Source organism: Aquarana catesbeiana, linkage group LG05 (assembly GCF_042186555.1).
Source record: "Aquarana catesbeiana isolate 2022-GZ linkage group LG05, ASM4218655v1, whole genome shotgun sequence".
In the NCBI taxonomy this organism is placed as follows: domain Eukaryota; kingdom Metazoa; phylum Chordata; class Amphibia; order Anura; family Ranidae; genus Aquarana; species Aquarana catesbeiana.
In genome coordinates, this window is record NC_133328.1 from 566,800,609 (window position 1) to 566,821,884 (window position 21,276).

At 41.6% G+C, this 21,276-nt stretch overlaps 1 protein-coding gene across 2 annotated transcripts in view; it reads left to right on the plus strand.

Annotated features, from left to right (window-relative positions):
* TMEM67 (transmembrane protein 67) overlaps nt 1–20,759 on the plus strand; it is a 124,742-nt gene extending 103,983 nt beyond the window's left edge. For both annotated transcript variants that reach the window (XM_073631963.1, XM_073631962.1), the window contains 10 exons: nt 583–679; nt 2,385–2,518; nt 5,783–5,923; nt 6,016–6,096; nt 7,396–7,512; nt 10,158–10,274; nt 10,361–10,465; nt 13,027–13,129; nt 14,896–15,038; nt 16,703–20,759. In XM_073631963.1, the coding sequence (XP_073488064.1) occupies nt 583–679; nt 2,385–2,518; nt 5,783–5,923; nt 6,016–6,096; nt 7,396–7,512; nt 10,158–10,274; nt 10,361–10,465; nt 13,027–13,129; nt 14,896–15,038; nt 16,703–16,783 (1,119 nt within the window). In that variant the 3' untranslated portion in view covers nt 16,784–20,759. The remainder of the gene's footprint in view (nt 1–582; nt 680–2,384; nt 2,519–5,782; nt 5,924–6,015; nt 6,097–7,395; nt 7,513–10,157; nt 10,275–10,360; nt 10,466–13,026; nt 13,130–14,895; nt 15,039–16,702) is intronic.
* The last annotated feature ends 517 nt before the right edge of the window (nt 20,760–21,276 follow it).

Sequence of the window (21,276 nt, forward strand, 5' to 3'; positions counted from 1 at the left end):
TTGTCTATTGATTACATGTGTTTTATTATCTATTTTTTTTATTATTATATTTCTTTGCTATTTAATACATCAAATGCCACTCATTTATTCATTTACTCAATTTTTTGTACTGTTGATTAACTTCACAAATTTATTGTATATTGTTTTTGGATTATATTATTAATCACATGGAATTTTTGGTTAAGTTCTCTAAGGGTAGTGCGATTTTTCAACTTTTTCTATTTATGATACATTGATGTTTATATTTTTTATCAGTATTATTTTTGTATAATCTACACTCTTTATTGATGTTAGTTATTTGTTTAATTCATTTTTATGCACTCTCAGCGCTGCACTTTATATCACACTCACAATTCTAATTCCAAGCCTTAAAATTCACATGTAAATATATTTCACATTATAATTGATCCTGCCATCTGCGACTCCACAGTTGCACACCAAGCAGGATTGTGGGACATTTTAGCATTTACTAGGTACCTGGTATGCCTTTGGGTTGTTATTAGCTATGACATTTGTTTATAGTGATTCTACAGTTTTTTTTGTATTCTGTGTCTAAAGGTATTTGTATACATTTTGTTTTAGGCCCTTCAGTTTTTGCACACCCTTATTTCTCAGTTGACCATTGATATTTTCTTCATTGACTGGGAAAGACCCAAAAACAGAACTTTAAAATCTGAAGGTGAGATTATACTTTTATGTATTAAGGTTCCATATCACTGCATTTCTAGTTCAAGAACAGAATATAGGCTTAGAGTGGTCAAACAGACTTGAGTTTACAATTCAGTGCTCTCACTCCCACTACTGCTGGAGTCCAGTGGCTCCACAACGAGTAATGGAAGGCTGCAGATTGGACAACCAGCGTCTAGGGTTTCTAATGGACAGGAATACTTACTCCACTTCTCCAGGCGTGTCGCTTCCCCTCTTGCCAACATCCTTATGTACAGTGCAGGACCAGCAGCCACAGCTGTTCTTGCATTGTATATGATGATGTAGATGGTCTGCTAGCATTCTGAGGCAGGATCAAAGAAGTCCAGAAGCCTACAGGACTTCAGTAAGTTTTCCTCTTTATTAGATCCTCATAGACAGAACAAGCATTATATTTTGCATATACGGGGAGGGAACACACCAGTTTTTATGTTTTAAAATTATGGGCACCCCAAAACAATGATACCTAATGCAATAGCATTTATCTTCGGGTGTCCATACATTGCTTTGGATCTTCTTCAGAGCTTGAGGGGACTCCAGAATCCTGGGCCATGCTGTTATGGTTAGTAGGGCTGCCCATCACAGGCTTTTGGTTGGTGATTCTGTCCATTACAGTGATAGGCAAGAAAAAACGCAAAAGGGTAGGGTAGGATTGGGGCAAGGTCTCAAATATCTCAATGGAAGCTGGTCCAAGGTTTCACTGCAGAGAATCCAAAGAAGTGTGCAGACACCTGCCGGTGCCTTCACTTTAGCATGTCACGATGTTTTAGGGCATTTGATTTGCGTAAAGTGTAATTCCAGTCAAAGCCTAACTAAGCTTAAATCTACTCCCACCCCCATTTTAATCCTATTCTATCTCCCCTGTAAATAGAAAGATGCCTACGCTTACCTATTCTAAAGTCACTCTGGTCTAGTCACATCATCTCTCCAGCAGCGGCTTCAATGTAGAGGAGAGAGCAGTGATAACAGCTGCAGAGCCTGGGCGATGACATCACCCATAGGCTTTTTATGGGACAGTCATTGTCTGCTGTCCCTCCTCTACACTGAAGTCGGCGCTGGGACCCAATCATGTGACCAGACCAGAGCGACTTCAGAATAGGTAAGTATAGGCATCTTTCATTTTACAGGGTAGATAGAATAGGCTTAGAATGGGGTGGGAGCAGGTTTAGGCTTAGTTAGGTTTTAAATGAAATCACACTTTAAAGACTGGTACACGTGGGCCAAATATTGGCCAGTTCAACAGAAACCAGCCAGTGTATACAGCAGCCTGTCCAACAGAAGCCGGCCTAACGTCTGGCTTCTGTCGCATGGGCATGCTGGATGCGTGGATGTGAGCGCTCACCTGTGTGTTCTGGTGGGCGGGGGGGGGGGGGCAGTCTCTTTGTCAGAACACAATAGCTCAGCTGGGTGATCACTGTACTAACATTGCGTAGTTAGTAAAGCGAGCTCCGCACTTGCTAATGGTGTCATTAGCAATTCGATGCGGGAGACCCAGTGTGGGTTCCCAACCATTAGCTGCGGGCAGAAGCCCCATTGAGAGCAATAGGAGGCTGATAGCCCCCACAGCTAATCGCAGCCACTCCCATATCATTGACTTATAAAGTGATTACCTGTAAATAATCGGCCCTGGACTGTCTACAACAGCAATGTGTTCATTGTTAATTAACTTTTTTTTTAAGGTGGTGTAAAGAGTGGTCCTGAACCTGTCAGTATCTGGAGATCTTACTTCATTGCAAATGAGTGGAATGAAATCCAGACAGTGCGCAAGATCAACCCCCTTTTTCAAGTTTTCATTGTACTCTTCTTTCTAAAGGTTGATATGTTTTTTATGTTAGCTTTTTTTTCCTTAAACTTCTGAAAGCAGAATTGTTGACGAAAGTATTACAGCCAAAATCAGCCCACAATGTAAATTCTCACTCAGGAGGTGAGGCCAAATTCTATCCCCAAAGGTCATTAATGTTATATTTCTGCAGTATTGAGATTCTCCACTGGAGTTCCCTGAGAGACAGAAGAAGCTGCTGGTATCCTCATTCAGCTAAAAAAAGCTGTTTTGCGTAGCTTTTTATAACCAGTTATTATAGGATATGATACGATGACTTAAATATTTTAGCTTTTAAATTAGAACATTTTAAAGTTAAAGCATTAGCATTTCACTGCTGATTAAAGTTGCAAGTTTTTGGAACACATTCGATTGTAATCAAGTATTGTAAAAAAAAATGTAAGACGTAACTCCTTTGGGCAAAATACACATTTCAAAAACACATATGTGATCTGCCTGATTTTCCCAAAGGACTTCAAATTCTGTCCAGACAATTTTGTTATTCTTACACCTGTCAAGCAGCACAGCCAGGGTGACATTTCTTCCTCTGTTAGAATTAGGAAATACCCACAGCCCTGTATTGCCCACAGCATGCTGATGGACAATACAGTATCAATAGCATACTGATAAGACTTCAGCTGTGCTCTCCCCTAGTGTCTGTATTTTCCTTGTAGGCACATGCATGCAGCAGAACCTGATTGGCTTCAAGTGATGTACCTCACTTGCCCAATGTTAATGTTAATGTTAAGGCCTCATGCACACGAGACGCTGTTAAACTCGTGTTTAGAGGCAGTTGGACACTTTTTTCAACTGCCCCTGAACCCATTCAATGTTATCCTATGTGTCCATGTACACAGTCTAGTTTTTTGGCGTTTTTAGGCAGTAACGTTTAACCTCGTTTTTCCAGAAGCAAAAAAAATGGGTTCAGACGCAAAAGTTTTCCATGTTTCAGACGCCAAACGCGGCTAAACGCAACTAAATGTCGGTACCGCGTTTAGCCGCGTTTGCGTTTATAAGTGTTTTTACAGCCCGACTTTGGGGCTCCATATCTCAGGGCCACTTGATGCTAGGAACCCCAAATTTGGTGTGCTAACACAGTTGGACTAACAATATAACATATCCAAATTTAGGGTTCCCCGAGATATGGGGCCCCAAATTCAGGTTGGAAAATGTCATTCTCTGCTGCAGAAAAGTGCTTGACATTTTTCAACCCGAATTTTGGGCCCTATATCTCGGGGTCACTTGGTGCTAGGAACCCCAAATTTGGATATGTTATATTGTTAGTCCAACTGTGGTAGCACACCAAATTTAGGGTTCCTAGCATCAAGTGGCCCTGAGATACGGGGCCCCAAATCAGGTCGCAAAATGTCAAGCACTTTTCTGCAGCAGAGAATGACATTTTCTGACCTGACTTTGGGGCCCAATATCTTGGGGCAACTTGGTGCTAGGAACCCCAAAATTAGATATAGTGTAGTGCTAGGTCCATTGTGTTTTCACACCAAATTTGGGGTTCTTAGCACCAAGAGATACAGGGCCCCAAAGTTGGGTTGCAAAATGTCATTCTCTGCTCTGCAGACGCTTCTAGACGCAAACCCGGTAAAACGCGGCATGCAAACGTGGCACAACGGGCGTTTCTAAACGCCAGTTTCAGCTTTTAAAAACATGTGTTCAGCAGAGTTTGCACCAGCGTCTCGTGTGCATGAGACCTTAGTGGAAGGCAGAAGGCTGATACCAAGGAAGATTTGGATACTTAGGAAAAATGTATGTAAAATATATTTAAAGCTGAACTCTTTTAAAATAAAAAAAAGACCCTTGCAGCAGGGCCCCCGCCAACGCAAGAGTTAAATGTTCACTTTTGCCTAGGGTATCATTAAAAAACACTTATACTTAGCTTAACCCCTCGCTCCCCCAGCAGTCATCCCGGTTCTCCTTCCTCCGATGCTCCGAGTTGGGGGCAGGCCATCAGCGCCCTCACTTACAAAGCAAGACTGCTGGTCCTGCATTGTACATGATGACATCAGATAGTGACTGACTGATGAAGCTTTGGGGGAGCGGTCGCACAGTGAGCAGAAGCCTGGGGAAGCAAGGAATAAGGTAAATATAAGTGTTTTTTCATGGCACCCTAGGCAAACATGACTATTTAACCCTTGCACCCACTGTAATGGTTGTTTGGCTTTAATATTAAAGTAATACACAACTGCATTGAATGTTGTTGTTTTTTTTTTACATTTACTTTATATTTGCCTGAAGTTTAGCTTGAAGTGTTTTGAAGCTTCTATTTATTTAGGCATCCAGTAAATGGTGACATATCCAAGCTTTCAGCTATTAGGTTGTAGTATTTTTCATCTTTTAACTCCCTGCCAGTGAGCATATGCACATATGCAGCCTCACTGATGTGGGTTGTCTTATGTGGGGGCCGCATATGTGCACATCTATGTTTGTGCTGGGAGCACACTGCTCAGTGCGCTCCCAGTATAGAGACAAACCTGTCACCTACTGTCATCAGTTGGCCCTGTGATTGGCTATCACAGTGATCAGTAACTGTACAGTCTGCGCCTGTAGACTGTGTTAAAAAAAAGATAAAATAGAATAAAAACATCGGTTTTATCTGAGTCTGTGTCAAGATTATGGTCAAGGTCAGTGTCAAATATCATAGGGTCTAATCAGACGATTTCTACTATGATCTACCACCAAATTAAGGCCCAATTTGTTCTGATAATAAAAAAAAGGTATAATTCACCTGGATACAATAAATAGTTGCAAAGATATGTACAAATTTAATAACACATGTCAAAGTTTCAAGGCGTTAAAAGTTCAGGGGTTAGGAAATGTTTAAACCTTCATCCTAAAGGGGTTCAATAGAAGGGTTTATTGTTAATAATTAGGGTGCTTTTACACTGCCTCTGCTGTGCTTTAGCCACATTGTGGGTACAGCGCAATGTACCCACATTTTTTGTGTAGGTTAGCTGCACTTTTCCATAGACTTCTATTATGTCTTGCTGTTTTGGCGCACTTTCTGAAAGTAAATCAAAAATCCTGCATGTGGGACTTTGATGCGATTTCAGAAAACTCACCAAAATCACGGGACATAATAGCAGTTCACGGGAAAGCTCAGTTAAGCCACACAAAAACCATGGGTAAACTGTGCTGCGGATCCGTGTGAAGCCACTCTATCTGAATTCTATCTTATTGTGATTGTGCTATTTCATTATGAGAGATTAGTTCTGATGATTTTTATAATGGTTATGTGCTTTTCAGATTGTTGGCTTTGAAAACCTGGCATTACGGGATTCATCCTCCAGTCTCTCCAGAGATCCGCAAGATTACAGAGCACCGTGGAGTTGTATTCTGCGCTATGGCGTGACCTCTGCATTGTGGCTTGGCTTTGGTTCTTTACAGGTAATGGTGAGGATGAGAAAGGCTTTCTACCATTTTTTTTCCACAAAATTCACATGTAAACACAGTTTTTTTTTTTTGCTTCATTTTTTCAGATTCTATTTTTTTCTGGAATTCATGAAAGATTTGTGGAAGACAAGATCCGACAGTTTGTTGATTTATGTTCAATGAGTAATGTACGTAATCCTGATAAGGCCTTGTTTTAAAATGTTTGAAAAGGTATCTATAAACCTTGTTGCCCAATTTGGCCAGATTTGATTGGATTAGACAGTAATCACTGGATCTGTGAGCACCAGCAGATGCCTCGTTGATCTTTCTAGCAGGTATAATTAGGGGCCAGTTTATATCGTTTCAGCAGATCACTTGGATGAGACCGTGGCTGGGGTGTCTGCGTGCAATAAATGTGAATTTATTTTTTTGCCATACCATGGTTGAAAAAAATATTCAGTTACAAAATATTTCATTGTGCCTGTAGGTTTTATATGGTCACAGTGCTGCTTTAGGGCAGCAGAGGGAGGAATTTATGAATCAAGCTGCAATTTAACATTTTGTAAATTTGTGTTACTGATCCTGTTTAGAATTGCTCTGTTAGCAAGCAGCGGTTTGTGAATGCCGATTGGAAAAGGTGTGTTGGGGGAAAATTTAAAAACATGACACCAGTGATCAATGGATGTGGAGCAATATTTTCTATATAAAGAGATTTTTTAAATGTTTGCTTGTATATCTGGAAGAAAAAAATGTATAAACGTTATTTAGTTAGTTTTAAAAAATAATATTGTAGAAGAAACCATATTGAGGTTGAACCCCAGACATATGTAAAAGTTACAATTAATGCAACTCTGTAATTATTAATACATTATTAAATTGATTTTTTTTTAATGCAGGCAATGTAAGTACCCACATTTGATCTGGTATCAGTCTCTTTCAGTCCTTGTACAGGGCTGGAGTCTGAGAGGAAAAAGTTGTATAAGAAGCCAATTTATCTATCTATCTATTACAGGCATTTATATAGCACAGACAGTATGTGCAGCACTAAACATGTTATATTCACATCTGTCCCTGCCCTAAAAAAAAGCTTACAGTCTAAGTAAGGTCCTGATCAGTTCATGTGCTGACAGGAAGCATACTGATAGGAGGAGAAAGCAGAGTGATAGAGAGACAAGCTCATCATTTGTGCTACTTCTTCTTTCACTCTCCAGTCACAGACTGGGGCAGGTCCAGGATGACCCAGGCTCAGAGCAAGTGGCTTGAGGAAATGTAGTAGCAGAAAAAAGTACTGTGCGGGAAATCTCTGGATTGAAGGTGAATTTTCGAGCAAAAGCTGTTTTTGTTTTAGCTTTCAATGAGCTATTCATTTTATTTCATTGTTTTTAGCTGGAGTTCTGCTTTCAACAAATTGTCTGGAAAATGCTCCAATACAGTTTACTTCTATTGCATATGAACTTTTGTTTCTTAACTTTTGTTTATACTTGCAGATTTCAGTGTTCATTTTGTCCCACAAACGCTATGGATACTATATTCATGGCCGCTCAGTCCATGGGCATTCTGACACCAACATGGAGGAGATGAACTTGAATTTAAAGAGGGAAGCAGTAAGTGAATGATGACACATTCTGTTGAATGTGTAGAGCTATACAATTGTTATTTCAAAGTGCTGAATGACAAATCCAACCAGAACTGAGCTCCTTTGTTGATATAAATTGTATATCCAGTCCTCCAGAAATCATATATACCGACCTGATTTCCCATTTATGGGCAACTGCCATACCCATTAGAAACCTAAATGATGTTATCACCTTCCGCAACAGATTCTCCCTAATGTAGAATAAATAGATAATTGGGTATACTAGATGCTCAAGAGTGACTTCTTTAGTATGTATTTCAGTCCCCTCCCACACTTATAGGGTCCATGCATACTGGACTTGTTGCTTCTACCGGAGTTTTGCTTTTTATTTTTTTTCTCCTTCTTTTAGAAGCAGCTCAATGTTATCCTATGTGTCCATGCACATTAGGGTGTTTAGAGGCATATTTCAAGAGGAGAGTTTAGAGGCAGAAAATAAAACATCAAAAGTGCGTTTTAATGCAGAAAAAAACACTAAATGCTCAGGAAAGCACATAAATGCATCTAAACGCCGAGTTAAGATCATTCAGTGATTGCGGGTGTATATTGATTATAGTGAAAAATGAGAAGAGGGGAATGTTTTGGAAAAACCGCATATAAAAGCAAATGCCGATAGACTCTCCTAAACTCTTGTGCAATACAAGCTACCACAAGCATTTTTATGCCGCTTTTTCTGCTAGAGGCTCTGGCATTTTTTTCTGCTCCTAGTGTGCATGGACCCTTAATCTACTGCAGGAAAATCTCCCCAATGCAGTCTCTGAAAAAGAGAAAAACAATGTGCAATTCATCGTACAAGTACCATTTTTGGGTGGAGTTGGCCTTGATTTGTAACAAGGTGACACTGTCTTTTTTTAACTTTGATAAATATATTATGAATATTTAAAGGAGCTCATTTGGCTGCACTTCTCCTGTGGATGACAGGAGTGCAGTTTGTTCTGCACTCCTGTGACGTCACAGAGCCGGTCCAGGCTCGAGCAAGATCACGACCATATGGTCGGGATCCGCCCACATGCCTGGACCGCCACATGGCTCAGCCTCTCAGCAAGCCGCTGAGAGGCTGAGCCGGCTGCCCCCGCCACCCCCTCCACAGCCCAGGGTTCCAGTGAGCGCGGGGGGGGGGGGCAGAGCAGAGAGCTGCTGACTGACAGTCACCTGTTCAGAGAACCCTGAGAACAGAGCAATCGGTGGTGTTTGACCGCTCTGTTCTGTGTTAGAGCTGGCGGGGGACAGATGCTGCATCCAGCAAGGTAAGTATGATTAAAAAAAAGGATTCCCATACTTCTATTTTAATTGATAGATTTTTAAATATGTAATTCAATCAAACTAGCCTTTAATCCACAATAATATTTCTTTATATTATTGTGACCAGAAGATTGGATTGTCCAGCAATGGAAACCTTTATAATACAGTATATAGAGTACTGTGTATTGAAAATGTACACATTATACAGGTAAAAGTAAAATGTTAACTTAAAGCATAACTAAAAGCAAAACTTTTTTTTAGTTTTGGACAGAGAGAGGAGATGAATTTGTCATCTGTCAGTTTTTATTGCTGTGTGTGCCCCCATTAAGGAGATTCACCACGTATTTGTCCTGTTTACCGTTCTCATTGTCCCCAGAAAAGTAATAAAGGGGACCCTAGTCCAAAGGGAACACTAATTCTGGTGACCTGGGGATCCCCAAGAGATTCCCTTAATTTGCAGGGATTTCCTCTCACTTCCTGTTTGGCTATGGGACAGGAAGTGAAGGGAAATCTCCCCAAAGGGACAAAGATGGTAAAAATAAACCTTAAAGGGGTTATACCCCCCCCCCCCTCCTTACTCTATCGAAACTGAAAAAAAAAGTTTTGCCCATAGTTCTAATTTAAAAACTTAGCTTTAAAATGTATGAAGAGGTAAAACCTTTTTTTTTTTAAAACAAGTAAACTGTTTATTGAGTAAAAAGGTGCAATACAAGCAGTATACAAATCATATCCAGTGCCAGCAGAGGTCCAAGTACAAGTCAAAGAAACATTCCAACAGCATGACATCCAACATAAGAAAAGGAGTATATGGTCACAGTACTCAAAGGACAAATAAAAAAACTCTTTTTTTTTAGTTCTAGATGGAGTGGGGAAGGGTTATACCCCCTTATAAGTTCTTATGTATCTCCCTGGGGAGATTTAAAACTCTTTTGTACTGGTGATCATACCCTGTTTCCCCGAAAATAAACTCTAAAGTCCTTGTAAAAACATGTAATACGGTTTGTAAAAAGATTATACAATGTGCAGTGTGTCTCCTTGTGTAACTTTATTGTGGAAAATACCTTTTTTACAGCTGGGCGCTCACGTGACCCATTAACAATACCGTAAATAAAGTGCTTCAGATGTGTTCAGATGTAAATCTGCCTTTTGTTGTAAACAACATTACATAAAAATGATTCAGGAATTCAGTTCCACGTATTGATAGTTGCTCCTCAAGGAACAAAGGAAAGTAAAACATTGAGAGTAGTTGTCTTTTCTAGTAGGCAATCTGAAGAACCGGTAGCTTTGTAATCATAAGGATTTCTTTGTTTCCTAAGCTTCCTGTATATATTGGTATAAATGCAATACATTTCAGTGTTGCTTCCTTATTTTCAGGAGAACATGTGTAGTCAGAGAGGGCTACAACCAAACTCGGATATACAGACTTTTCAGATCTCTATTTCTGGCAGGGTCCGAACCCAGTTTGACCGGATACACAGCAACTTAACAAAGGTAGAAATGATCCAAGGGATCTGTGTTTTGCAAATGTCTCACTACGGTGTACACAGAGCCTGAAAGATTCTCTGTTTTATTTTCAGAATCATGGACCTTCGCGCTTTCTACAGAACTCACCAACTGCATCTGAACAGAGCACAAAGGCTTATCACACCATGAATAAATTCCTCAGTGCCTTCATTGACCATGTATGTATCCTGTTGATTATTTTTTAACCCAATTTTCCAGCTTTATGTGCATGTGCTCATTATGCATGTCAGTGCAGCAGAGGAGCAGTGTTCAGTTGCTTTCCCCTGGATTCTGGTAGGTTCCAGAATTTAGTGGGTGGAGGAGGCAGACCCTCACCTGCATATTCATGCAGCCTCAGCCAATCCCTGGCAGGAAGAGTGACCAGCGGGGGGCTGAGGTGTGCATAAATAGTGTGGAGCCTCGAACAGCAGGGTCCTTGTTCCTATGGGAGAAGACCCAGCCTGAGGGCTCAGGCCCTCTGGGCTGTAAATTGCAGAATAGAAGTATTTCATCTGGGTTTCAGCTCCAGCTAGAGCTCAGGGATCCACATCCAGAGTCCATGAAGAAGTGCACGAGGTATACAGAGGATCTGACTTAGAGGCATTCAGTACAAACGCTGGCTGGTACTACAACAAAGCATTACAGTACCCAGGTCACAGTGTGTACTAACCCTAAGGATCCTAGAGACTGTGCTTGTCACCTTTTGGGAGAGCGCACTACGGTTGTTAAATCAGGTTATACCTTCACCAAGGAGTCCCCTGAGTTATATTTCACCAAATACTGAATTCAAGAGGATGGCTGCACCCTGAAGAGACAGAACAGGTAGAGGTGTCATCCATTGTATTTCTGACAGTTTTGGAGTTTCCCAGGGCTCACCTGCACCCTCTTCAATTTAAACCAGCAAATAAACTGCAAAAAGAAATGCACTGCCTGTTTCTTGAGTTGAGTGACTGTGGACTACCGTATGCCTGGCTGTCGTGTGCCTTACAGGGAATGGAAACTGGGATATTACTGCTAGCCCAGTCCTGTGTCTGTGTTACAAATCTGCTGTCATTTTCAATGTTAAAGTGGTTGTAAACCGCAGGAGTTTTTTATTTTCTTTCTTACCTGCAAGGTAAAGCCATAATGTGCTAGTATGCATTGCATACTAGCAAATTATGTGAAACTTACTTGAAAAAGAAGCACTCCGGCGATGTCATTGCTGGAGGCCGCTTTCACCTTCACCCGTCCTGCTTTGGGGTTCATTGACTCCGGCTCTGTGACTAGCTGGAGCTGTGATGACGTCACTCCCACGCATGCACGTGGGAGCCGTTGTTCACAGACAGGGTTCTAAAGGAACGGCACACATTCCTTCAGAGCGCATGCGCCAGTGAGGTCTCTGGCTGCATGTAGACTAAATATCTCCTAAATGGTACACGTTTAGGAGAATTTTACAGTACCTATAGGTAAGTGTTACTATAGGCTTACCTATAGGTAAAATTTAATGTAGGAAGTTTACTGCCACTTTAAATGTATGCTGTGTGCACACAAAGGTGTAACCAAAGGTCACATTGTTCTGGTGCACACTTTAAATGAAACTCCAATAAAAACAATGCTATAAATCGTTTTAGAAATTGCAGTTCTGTGTTCTGTGGCTTCTCGATAAGTAACAAAACTGGAGTTATTTCTTTAACCCATAACTCCCTTATATTTCACCCAGAATTCATCACCTGTCACATGAAAGTCTTGAAGTGCATTTTTTTTAAATGGACCGCTTGGTCTTTTTGTGGTCAGTCTTCTATGGCAGTGGTTCTCAACCTCAGTCCTCAAGTACCCCTAACAGGCCATGTTTACAGGTGCTTTTAATCAGAGTTAATACCTTGGTATTTTGGACAGCTATTTTATCTAAGAGAAATTCCCAAAACATGGCCTGTTGTGGGTACTTATTTTATTTTATTTTTATTTATTTCAAGTACTTATATATTTCAGTCATATACTGTATTGCGTCAATTTACGCAGCGCTTTACATATACAGTGTACATTCACATCAGTCCCTGCCCTCAAGGAGCTTACAACCTAAGGCCCCTAACTCACATTCATACATACTAGGGCCAATTTAGACAGGATCCGATTAACCTACCAGCATGTCTTTTAGAGGACTGAGGTTGAGAACCACTGCCCTATGGAGCTAGAAAGAGTGCTTAAACTAGGGCCAGAGCCGGGACTAGGGGTGGGCAGGAGGTGAAGCTGGCGCAGGCGCGGTGAAGCAAGGTGGCAAAGAATAGATTCAGGGTGGTGCATTCCATTCTACAGCATGTAGTAACAGTGGGGGAGGGGGCACATTTCTGGATCCTTGCCTTGGGCACTGGACGACCTTGTCCCAGTAACTAGTGACACCTATGATAGGAAAACACACTTGGCAAGGCAGCTGAAACCATCCAGCCAGCAGGGGCATAACTGTTTTCATATAATACAGTTGCTCAAGGGCAGTCTTTGTGACCACACAGGATCGCCAAAGGAGCTTTACCCTGGAATTTGGTTCCATGACACAAATAACCGATAATGGAATAAGAAAAACAAAATCTTTACCTTTTGCTGTAAACTGAGACGATAGCTAATAAATAAAAAGGAGGGGATAGTAATTATTTTGCCCTCTAAACAAATGAGTTTGGAAGCCTCTGTCTCACCCTTATGCAGTTACCCTCCTGTGCATGTCATGATGGAACCTGTATAAGTTTTTTTTTTATTGCTCTTGTTGTAGGCCTTTAAAGACATGGATTACTTTGTGAAAGACAAACTGCTTCTGGAACGAGTGCTTAGCATGGAGTTCATGGAGCCAATGGACAGAAGTATCTTCTATAATGGTATTGTATCTTTCATTTACACAAATCTTATTCAACATCCCTTAGGAAACAGTTTTGTCCAAGTTTTCTACAATTCATAACACAAGAATAGCACAGGGAAATAGTAAGGGTGATGCTTTTCTCCTTTACCCCATAGGTGTATTCACCCCCCCTCCTCCTGTTGCAGCTATGTAGAAGTATTATTCACCTGCAATGATACAGAGCTTTGATAATCACTTTCTTCATTTAGCGATAAAGCGTATTAACTTCTGTACCCCCTCACCTCCCAGAGGACTTGATTTGTACTGGGTGAGAGTCCATGCCATGTACGAGCTGTGCTTGGTTGCATTTCCCACTGTCATACTCAAACACTGCTGTCAGAAACTGCAGCCAATCCTCTCCCTTGTGGCACTGAACACTAGTTGGGGATCTCTTTCCCAACTATGTGTTCCAAAAAGATGGAATCATGGGTCTTTTGGGTATTTTACTGGTTCGGTTCAGCCGGCAAGTCCACTATAATACAAAGCACTGGTCTCAGTGGATGCCGTCAGTCTGCTCCCTTCTCTAACTGGACTTATTCTCTTTGGGTTCTCTTTGGGTTCTAATAAGGAGGGGGAATATGGAACACACAGGTCACATTTGTTAAATAAAACAAATATTATACTTTGATGTTGCAATTTTGTTTTCCCTACCTTTACTTTTTTGCAGTCAAAAAAGTAATTGAGCCATTTTAAATACAGGTGGAGTTTAGAGGATTTCCTCTTACAGCATAAACCTGTCTCAGTGTTGTATTAATTTGTTCATAAATGACCTGGAGGATGGGGTAAACAGTTCAATCTCTGTATTTGCAGACGACACTAAGCTAAGCAGGGCAATAACTTCTTTGCAGAATGTGGAAACCTTGCAAGAAGATCTGAACAAATTAATGGGGTGGGCAACTACATAGTGAATGAGGTTTAATGTAGAAAAATGTAAAATAATGCATTTAGGTGGCAAAAATATAAATGCAATTTATACACTGGGGGGAGAACCTCTGGGGGAATCTAGGATGGAAAAGGACCTGGGGGTCCTAGTAGATGATAGGCTCAGCAATAGCATGCAATGCCAAGCTGCTGCTAACAAAGCAAACAGAATATTGGCATGCATTAAAAAGGGGATCAACTCCAGTGATAAAGCAATAATTCTCCCACTCTACAAGGCTCTGGTCCGACCGCACCTGGAGTATGTCCAGTTCTGGGCACCAGTCCTCAGGAAGAATGTACTGGAAATGGAGCGAGTACAAAGAAAGACAACAAAACTAATAAAGGGTCTGGAGGATATTAGTTATGAGGAAAGGTTTAGAGCACTGAACTTATTCTCTCTGGAGAAGAGACGCTTGAGAGGGGATATGATTTCAATTTACAAATACCATACTGGTGACCCCACAATAGGGATAAAACTTTTCCGCGGAAGGGAGTTTAATAAGACACGTGGCCACTCACTAAAATTAGAAGAAAAGAGGTTTAACCTTAAACTACGTAGAGGGTTCTTTACTGTAAGAGCGGAAAGGATGTGCAATTCCTTTCCACAGGTGGTGGTCTCAGCGGGGGGCATCGATAGTATCAAAAAACTATTAGATAAGCACCTGAACGACCGCAACATACAGGGATATACAATGCTGACATATAATCACACACATAGGTTGGACTTGATGGACTTGTATCTTTTTTCAACCTCACCTACTATGTAACTATGTATATACCTTTCCTTTCTGTAATTAAGGAATAATTTGTCTCCTGTCCCTACAGATGAAAATCATTCCTTCAGTGATGTTCTCTTCTACGGTCATGAATCAACGCTGCTCATCTTTGATACTTTGTTTTTCTGCATTGTTGATATAATGTCACAAAACTTTGTTCTGGCTGCAGTCATCACTTACCTGCAGCAAGAGGTAAGTCATTCTGTGTGTTAGTATTCAGTTTATTTTTTTGTATTTTCACAGATAGAGTAAGCACAGCCTGCTTTTATCAGACTGCACAGCCTATGTACTGTATATATGTGTATATTTGCACTAACAGAAATACTCTTGTAAGCACATCATGTCTCTAAATTGACCACAGAACATAACCCAAATTAAATTTCAGAAAAACAGGTTCCAAATTTTTTGTGAAAGCCTAATTGAACAAGCTGGAGTTAGAAACTGCTTGGCTACCATGCAGAGCTGTACCAGATTTTGCACTCTCCAGTTTTAGTAAATCAACCGCCATGTCTTTATAGAGCTGGCTTTGTGCACAGGGGCACAGAAGGGCAGGAACAGAAAAGGCCTTCTTTCAAACGATTGCTACAAGGTTGACATTGTCTAAAATGTCTTTACATGTTGTAACTTTAATAGTACCCTCATTGGGAACACCTGAACTCTGGAATTTTGTAGGGGTTTCAAAATATTTGTAACTACTTAGTAGTGTTGGGGAAACGGTTCAGCCCGAGCATGGGTTCAGGCCAAACATTTGCCTGTTTGGCTGTTCGCTGAACACACAAATTTGCAGTGTGTTCGCCCCGCCGGGTGTTCGCCCTGCCCCGCGGGTTTCCCCACTGACAGCTGCTAAAAAAAAAAGCGCCGGTTAAAAAAAACAAAACAGCGTGTGGGCCCCCCCAGTCCATATCAGGCCCTTTGGGTCTGGTATTTTAAAAAAGAACGGCTTTGGCCCCCCAAAATCCATACCAGACTCTTACCTGAGCATGCAGCCTGGCAGGTTACGAAAGGGGGGAGATGAGCGAGCGCCCCCGTTCCTGAAACATACCAGGCCACGTGCCCTCAACATGGGGGGGTGGGTGCTTTGGGATGGGGGGCTCTGCTGGGTGCCGGCAATTGTAATCGTGAGTCATTTTAAATGGGATTTGACTTGTTTTGTTTTTCTTTAGAAATGTCAGTTTTGCTGCAGCATGTTCTATGTATGCTACAGATGCGCCACTTTACAGGCAGACTAAGGGGACCCCCCAGGCACTATATTTAAAGGAACTTTTCATTTTTATTGTTGCACTTTGAGCATCATTCAAATCACTGCTCCTGAAAAAACTATTGTTTTAAAAAAAATTGCATTGATACATGTCCCCCAGGGCATTACCCAGACCCCCTTTTATTGCCAATTATTTGCCTATAAGCCTTCAAAATGGGCACTTTTGATTTTTCCTGTTCAGGTCCCATAGACTTCAGTGAAGTTCACCGTTCGGGTTAGAACATTTCCCCTATTCAGGAGTTCTTCTGCGAATCAAACAGGAGTGGGGGTTCGGACCATGTCTACCACTTAGGTAGGTTTGATAGTCAGGTTTCCACAAACGTTTGACCATATAGTGTAGGTCCTCTGTCTTTGTGCCTCTCGTGCTCAACATGTCGTGGCCACAAATACAGGATGATGACTCCTGACTCCCTGCCTGGGAACAGGGAACACATTATCTCGAGCGTCTGATTTAGGAGTGTTAATTTGCAGGTTAGCCACCCTCCTAAATTCAAAAACTGGAATGCATATCTTCACAGGTTATATTTATAGATTTATAGAACTATTATTTGAAATTCCTTTGCTTTCCTATTGACTTTGAGAATTTTGTATTTTTTAGTGTTTTCGGCACATCCGTGGAGTTGCAGGGCAGAAGAACCTGGCATCCAAAACTCTAATTGACGAAAGATTTCTGATATGAGAATGCAGTTGTTTACCATCTGGTGATGTGTTTTGACCATTTTGTAAATGTTATGTTTTGTATTGTAGGAGATATATTTTTCTATAATTTGAATTTGTTTGTTCAGTGTTTTGTTCAGCCTGGGTTCACACTTGTGCGTTGCAGACACCGCATTGCATCCGCACCAAAAATGGTGCAGGACCCTTTTTTTCCGCACCTGAAGCACATTGCAGGGGGGTTTTCTGACACTCACACTGCGTTTTGCGAGCTGTTTGGAGGTGTTGTTAATTTAACATTGACACCTGCAGCAGATTGCATGGACGCCATGTGCTTGCAATGCGGTGCGGGAAACACCCAGAATTTGTTCCTTTTTTCGCATCGCATCAGTGTGACCCAGGGCTAAAGCTGAATTCAGCAAAATAGTGTTTACATGTAAACTACTACAGAAAACAACCACAGTGCTCTTTTCAGTGAAACAATCTCCTTTCTATATAAAGAAATAACCTTTATAGGACCACCTTTGCCTCTAAAGAGATATGTAACCCTTTCCTCAGTATGGTCACATAAAGCTTGTAGTGCTGATCAAAGCTGGTGGATAAAAGTTTCTCTGCCCGTGTTCAGAGTATGGAAGCATCTGGCATCTGTTCACTGATCCTGATGTGTAGATACAAGCATTATTGGCTGGCGAAGTTTTAGGATGAGGGGGTGCCAGATCCCACCCTTCCTTTTTGACCCCTCAAACTTGGTGAAAATGGGCGTGGTTTCAGTTAAATAGTGGGCGTGGCTCTAAGGTGGTGTGGTTAGCGTCTGAGATGAACGAAGGATGGAGGGAGAGGGAGAGGAACAGCAGGCCCAGATCCTACACAACAATAGAAATATGTGTATTCTAGAAAGTTTAACAATCAGCAGATGGTGTTAGCACTTCAATCATCCCGGCACCATGGTTGTTATGGTGTCAGGATGATTGAAGCGCACTATTTCTATTATTACATTGTAATATAAAATGAAATCATTCAACTCACCATAATGCAGAATCAGTGGGAGCCCTGAGCGTGTAACTAGCCACGTCGCCTGCCACCAGATGCCATCAGGTGTCCCCAGCGGAGTCCGTCCTTACATCAGGTGCCCCCAGCGGAGTCCCTCCTTACATGCAGTCTGTGTCACACAAAATGCAGCCTATGTCCCATCAAATGCAGCCTGTGTCCCATCAAATGCAGCCTGTGTCCCACCAAATGCAGCCTGTGTCCCACCAAATGCAGACTGCCTGTGTCCCACAAAATGCAGCCTGCCTGTGTCCCACCAAATGCAGCCTGCCTGTGTGCCACCACATGCAGCCTGCTTGTGTCCCACCAAATGCACCCTGTGTCACATCAAGCCCCACCCCCCGTTCTCCGCAGGAGCACAGCGGTACTTACCTTGCTGTGTTGTCCTCGGTGTCTCCTTCCACTGGCAGCGGTGATGGAGGAGTCCGCTCCTCATACTTCCGGTTTTCTCTCTCCCGGGCACAATGGGAGAGAGAAAACAGGAAGTGACATCGAACTCAGATGTCAATTAAACCACCTGGCCGTAGTAATAGATACTACGAGCGCTGGGCAGAAGCTACTCGGCTCTTCGGAAAGCACCGCAAGTCAGGACAAAAGCCTGCAAATGAAGCGCTGCGTCTGCAATCTCGTGATTGCATAAACGTGGCGCTTCCCATAGAGCACTGTGTCCAGCGTTCGAACACAGTGCACTTAAGGAACTTTTTTTTTAAAGGGCGTGTGCGCCCCCTATATGGACGGGCCGCCACTGGATACAAGTAAGATGTCACTCAAACCAACCCGGTGCTCTAGGAATGTATGTAACAATGACCTCTTATGCATTTCACCCCACCCACCGGCCTTTTGTCTCGCCTTCTTGACTAAGCCCCGGTGCGTGGGGGCAAAATGCGTCAGTGGCATGGCCAGAGCAGCACTGGCTGTGGCCACACATTGTTAAAAACATTCCTAAAGCACCGGGTTGGTTTCAGCGAAGTCTTACTTTGGTATATCTATCTTTCCTCAGTGTGTTAGTGTTGGAGGGGGACACAGACACATCATAGCGCCCAATGACCTCACAGACACCCTTCCGTTTTGCTCATTCAAGGCAGTGAAAGTGTTTCCTGATTGCCCACCTAATGATTTGATCGTTGCAGCCTACCTGCTCCATTGCAGTATCCCAAGTAGACTTCCAGAGAAAATAAAATTACCTCCCAAATGTGACAGTTTTCGAGTCCGAGCAGTTAGTCACAAGGCCTCAACACTGTCACGTGGGGGTGCACTGACACTGTCCACTTAACTAAGCTCTGACACTAAAGCTTAACCAGGATGGACTTATGTAGTTGAGATCCGACAAAGAAGTATGGATCATTGGATATGCCTTGCTGTGTGGATGAGCTATACAGAGACAATGTCAGTTTGCCATGAATGTGTAAAGTAACAGTATTTCTATAATGTAAGGTGACCAAAGACATCAAATTGTTCTGGATATCTGGTGTAGCAGATCACACCAGATTTAAATTACCAGCCTTCCTAATTTCAGAAATTTACACAGAATTGCTACAATCACATTCACAGATCGAAATAACTCTGCCATGAATATAGATATTTTTTTTTTGGCTTTTACTCTGGAGTTTGTTTTTCATAAGAAAAACTTTACCTTTCAGTATTATAAAACTTCCGTATCACAACAAAACTGATTTTTGAAGAATTACTTTGGAAAAGTGGTTCATATCTTTATGATGAAATTTAATTTAAAGTAAATCTAGGCAATCAAGATTGTATATATGATTAAAAAATGCACAGGTAAAGGTTACCAGTAGTGGAAACTGCACATCAAGACGATTGGAAATATCAGCAGATAAGGATATATGCAAATTTCTATTTTTCTTGTAAAAGTTGATCTTGGCCCTGTCCCCTCATTCTCCTGAGCCCTACTATTGGTCAGTGAGGCTACCATAAAAGGGCTCATAGGAAAGTTGAAGCGGGAATTAGTTTAAATTTGATCAATAAAAAAATTAAGTCCAAAATATAACAGCAGCTGCCTATATCTCTGGATTTGTTTTATTATTCAGTTTTCACTCAAGGTAACCTTTAAGCCTGGTACACAATATAATTTTTTTTTTGTCGGCTGAGCTATTGTGTTCTGACAGCTCCCCCCGCCAGAACACACCGGTCAGCACTGACTGCCATTGGCTGCCAGCGCTGATCGAATGCTGGTTTTCCAGCATGCCATTCGACAGATCGACGACTTCTGTCAGATAGGCTGGTGTACACACAGCCCAATGTCAGCCAGTCTGTTAAACTAGCCGATATTCAGCCTGTGTGTACCAGGTTTTAGTCTCTCTCCTATGCTCTGATGTGCGGGTGAGGCTTTAGTGTATTTAAGAGGAAAGATGGTACTGAGACCTGGGAACGCTTAAAGTGGTTGTAAAGGATTTTTTTTTTAAATAACAAACATGTCTATACTTACCTGCTCTGTACAATAGAATTGCACAGAGTGGCCCCAATCCTCTTCTTGGGTCCCCTGCTGTTGCTCCTGGCTCCTCCTTCTTCTCTGGTGCCCCCAATAGGAAGCTGATTCCCATGGGTGTTTGACAGGAGCAGGAGACAATGGCTCCCGCTGTTATTGATCTGCCCGGGGAGGAGGGACAAAGCTATGAGAGCCACAGCTCTCGTGCACAGCGCTAGATTGCGATGGGGCACAGGTAAGTAGAATACATTAAAGTAAAAAACCTTGAGGCTTTAGAACCACTTTAACCTGCAATTTATTATGATCTGATTCAGATCCACTTTTGTTCCCTATTTTCTGTTCCCAAATAATAAGAGAAGAACATACCAGTTAGCAAGGGCTACTTTAGCCTTTTGTCATATTGTTTTAGTACTGTAAATATTTGTATTTTAAATATGTGTTTTTGTGTTTGTTTTTTTAACTTATTTTTTTATTGAAAGATTTTCCATTAAAAAAAACCAAAATGGTATACCTGGCTTTTTCTTCATTTAGACCAAGTTACAGGGACAAAGAAGAAACAGAGTTGTTTATTGATACACTACTGTATATTCAATGACAATCTTGTGTTAACCGCAGCAAACAGAATAAACTTTGTTGTATATTTATCCAAGTGTTCTGTCAAAAGTCCTGATGTCCAACCTGCGGTCTTCGGGGCTTCTGCAAGTAGTAGCCTGTGTTTTTCTTACCTAGGTACTTGCTCAAACCAGTGAAGAAAACATATTTTTTTAAACAGGATTCCAGTAGTTACAGTAGTTTGGCTTATTTCTTTCATACTTCCTTAGTGTCATCTTCAGTAGTGTTCCTGCATTGTTGCTTCGTGATGCTGGCTTCTGATGGAGACTACATGTGACAGTTTTGTACATTATGCAGGCATGATCCATTGTTGTCACAATAGGGAACCCCTTTCTGAGAAATGCTATACAACTATCGCTAGGGAGCTTGTGGACACAAAGTGACTGTAAAGATTGACAACACTGAGATGCAAC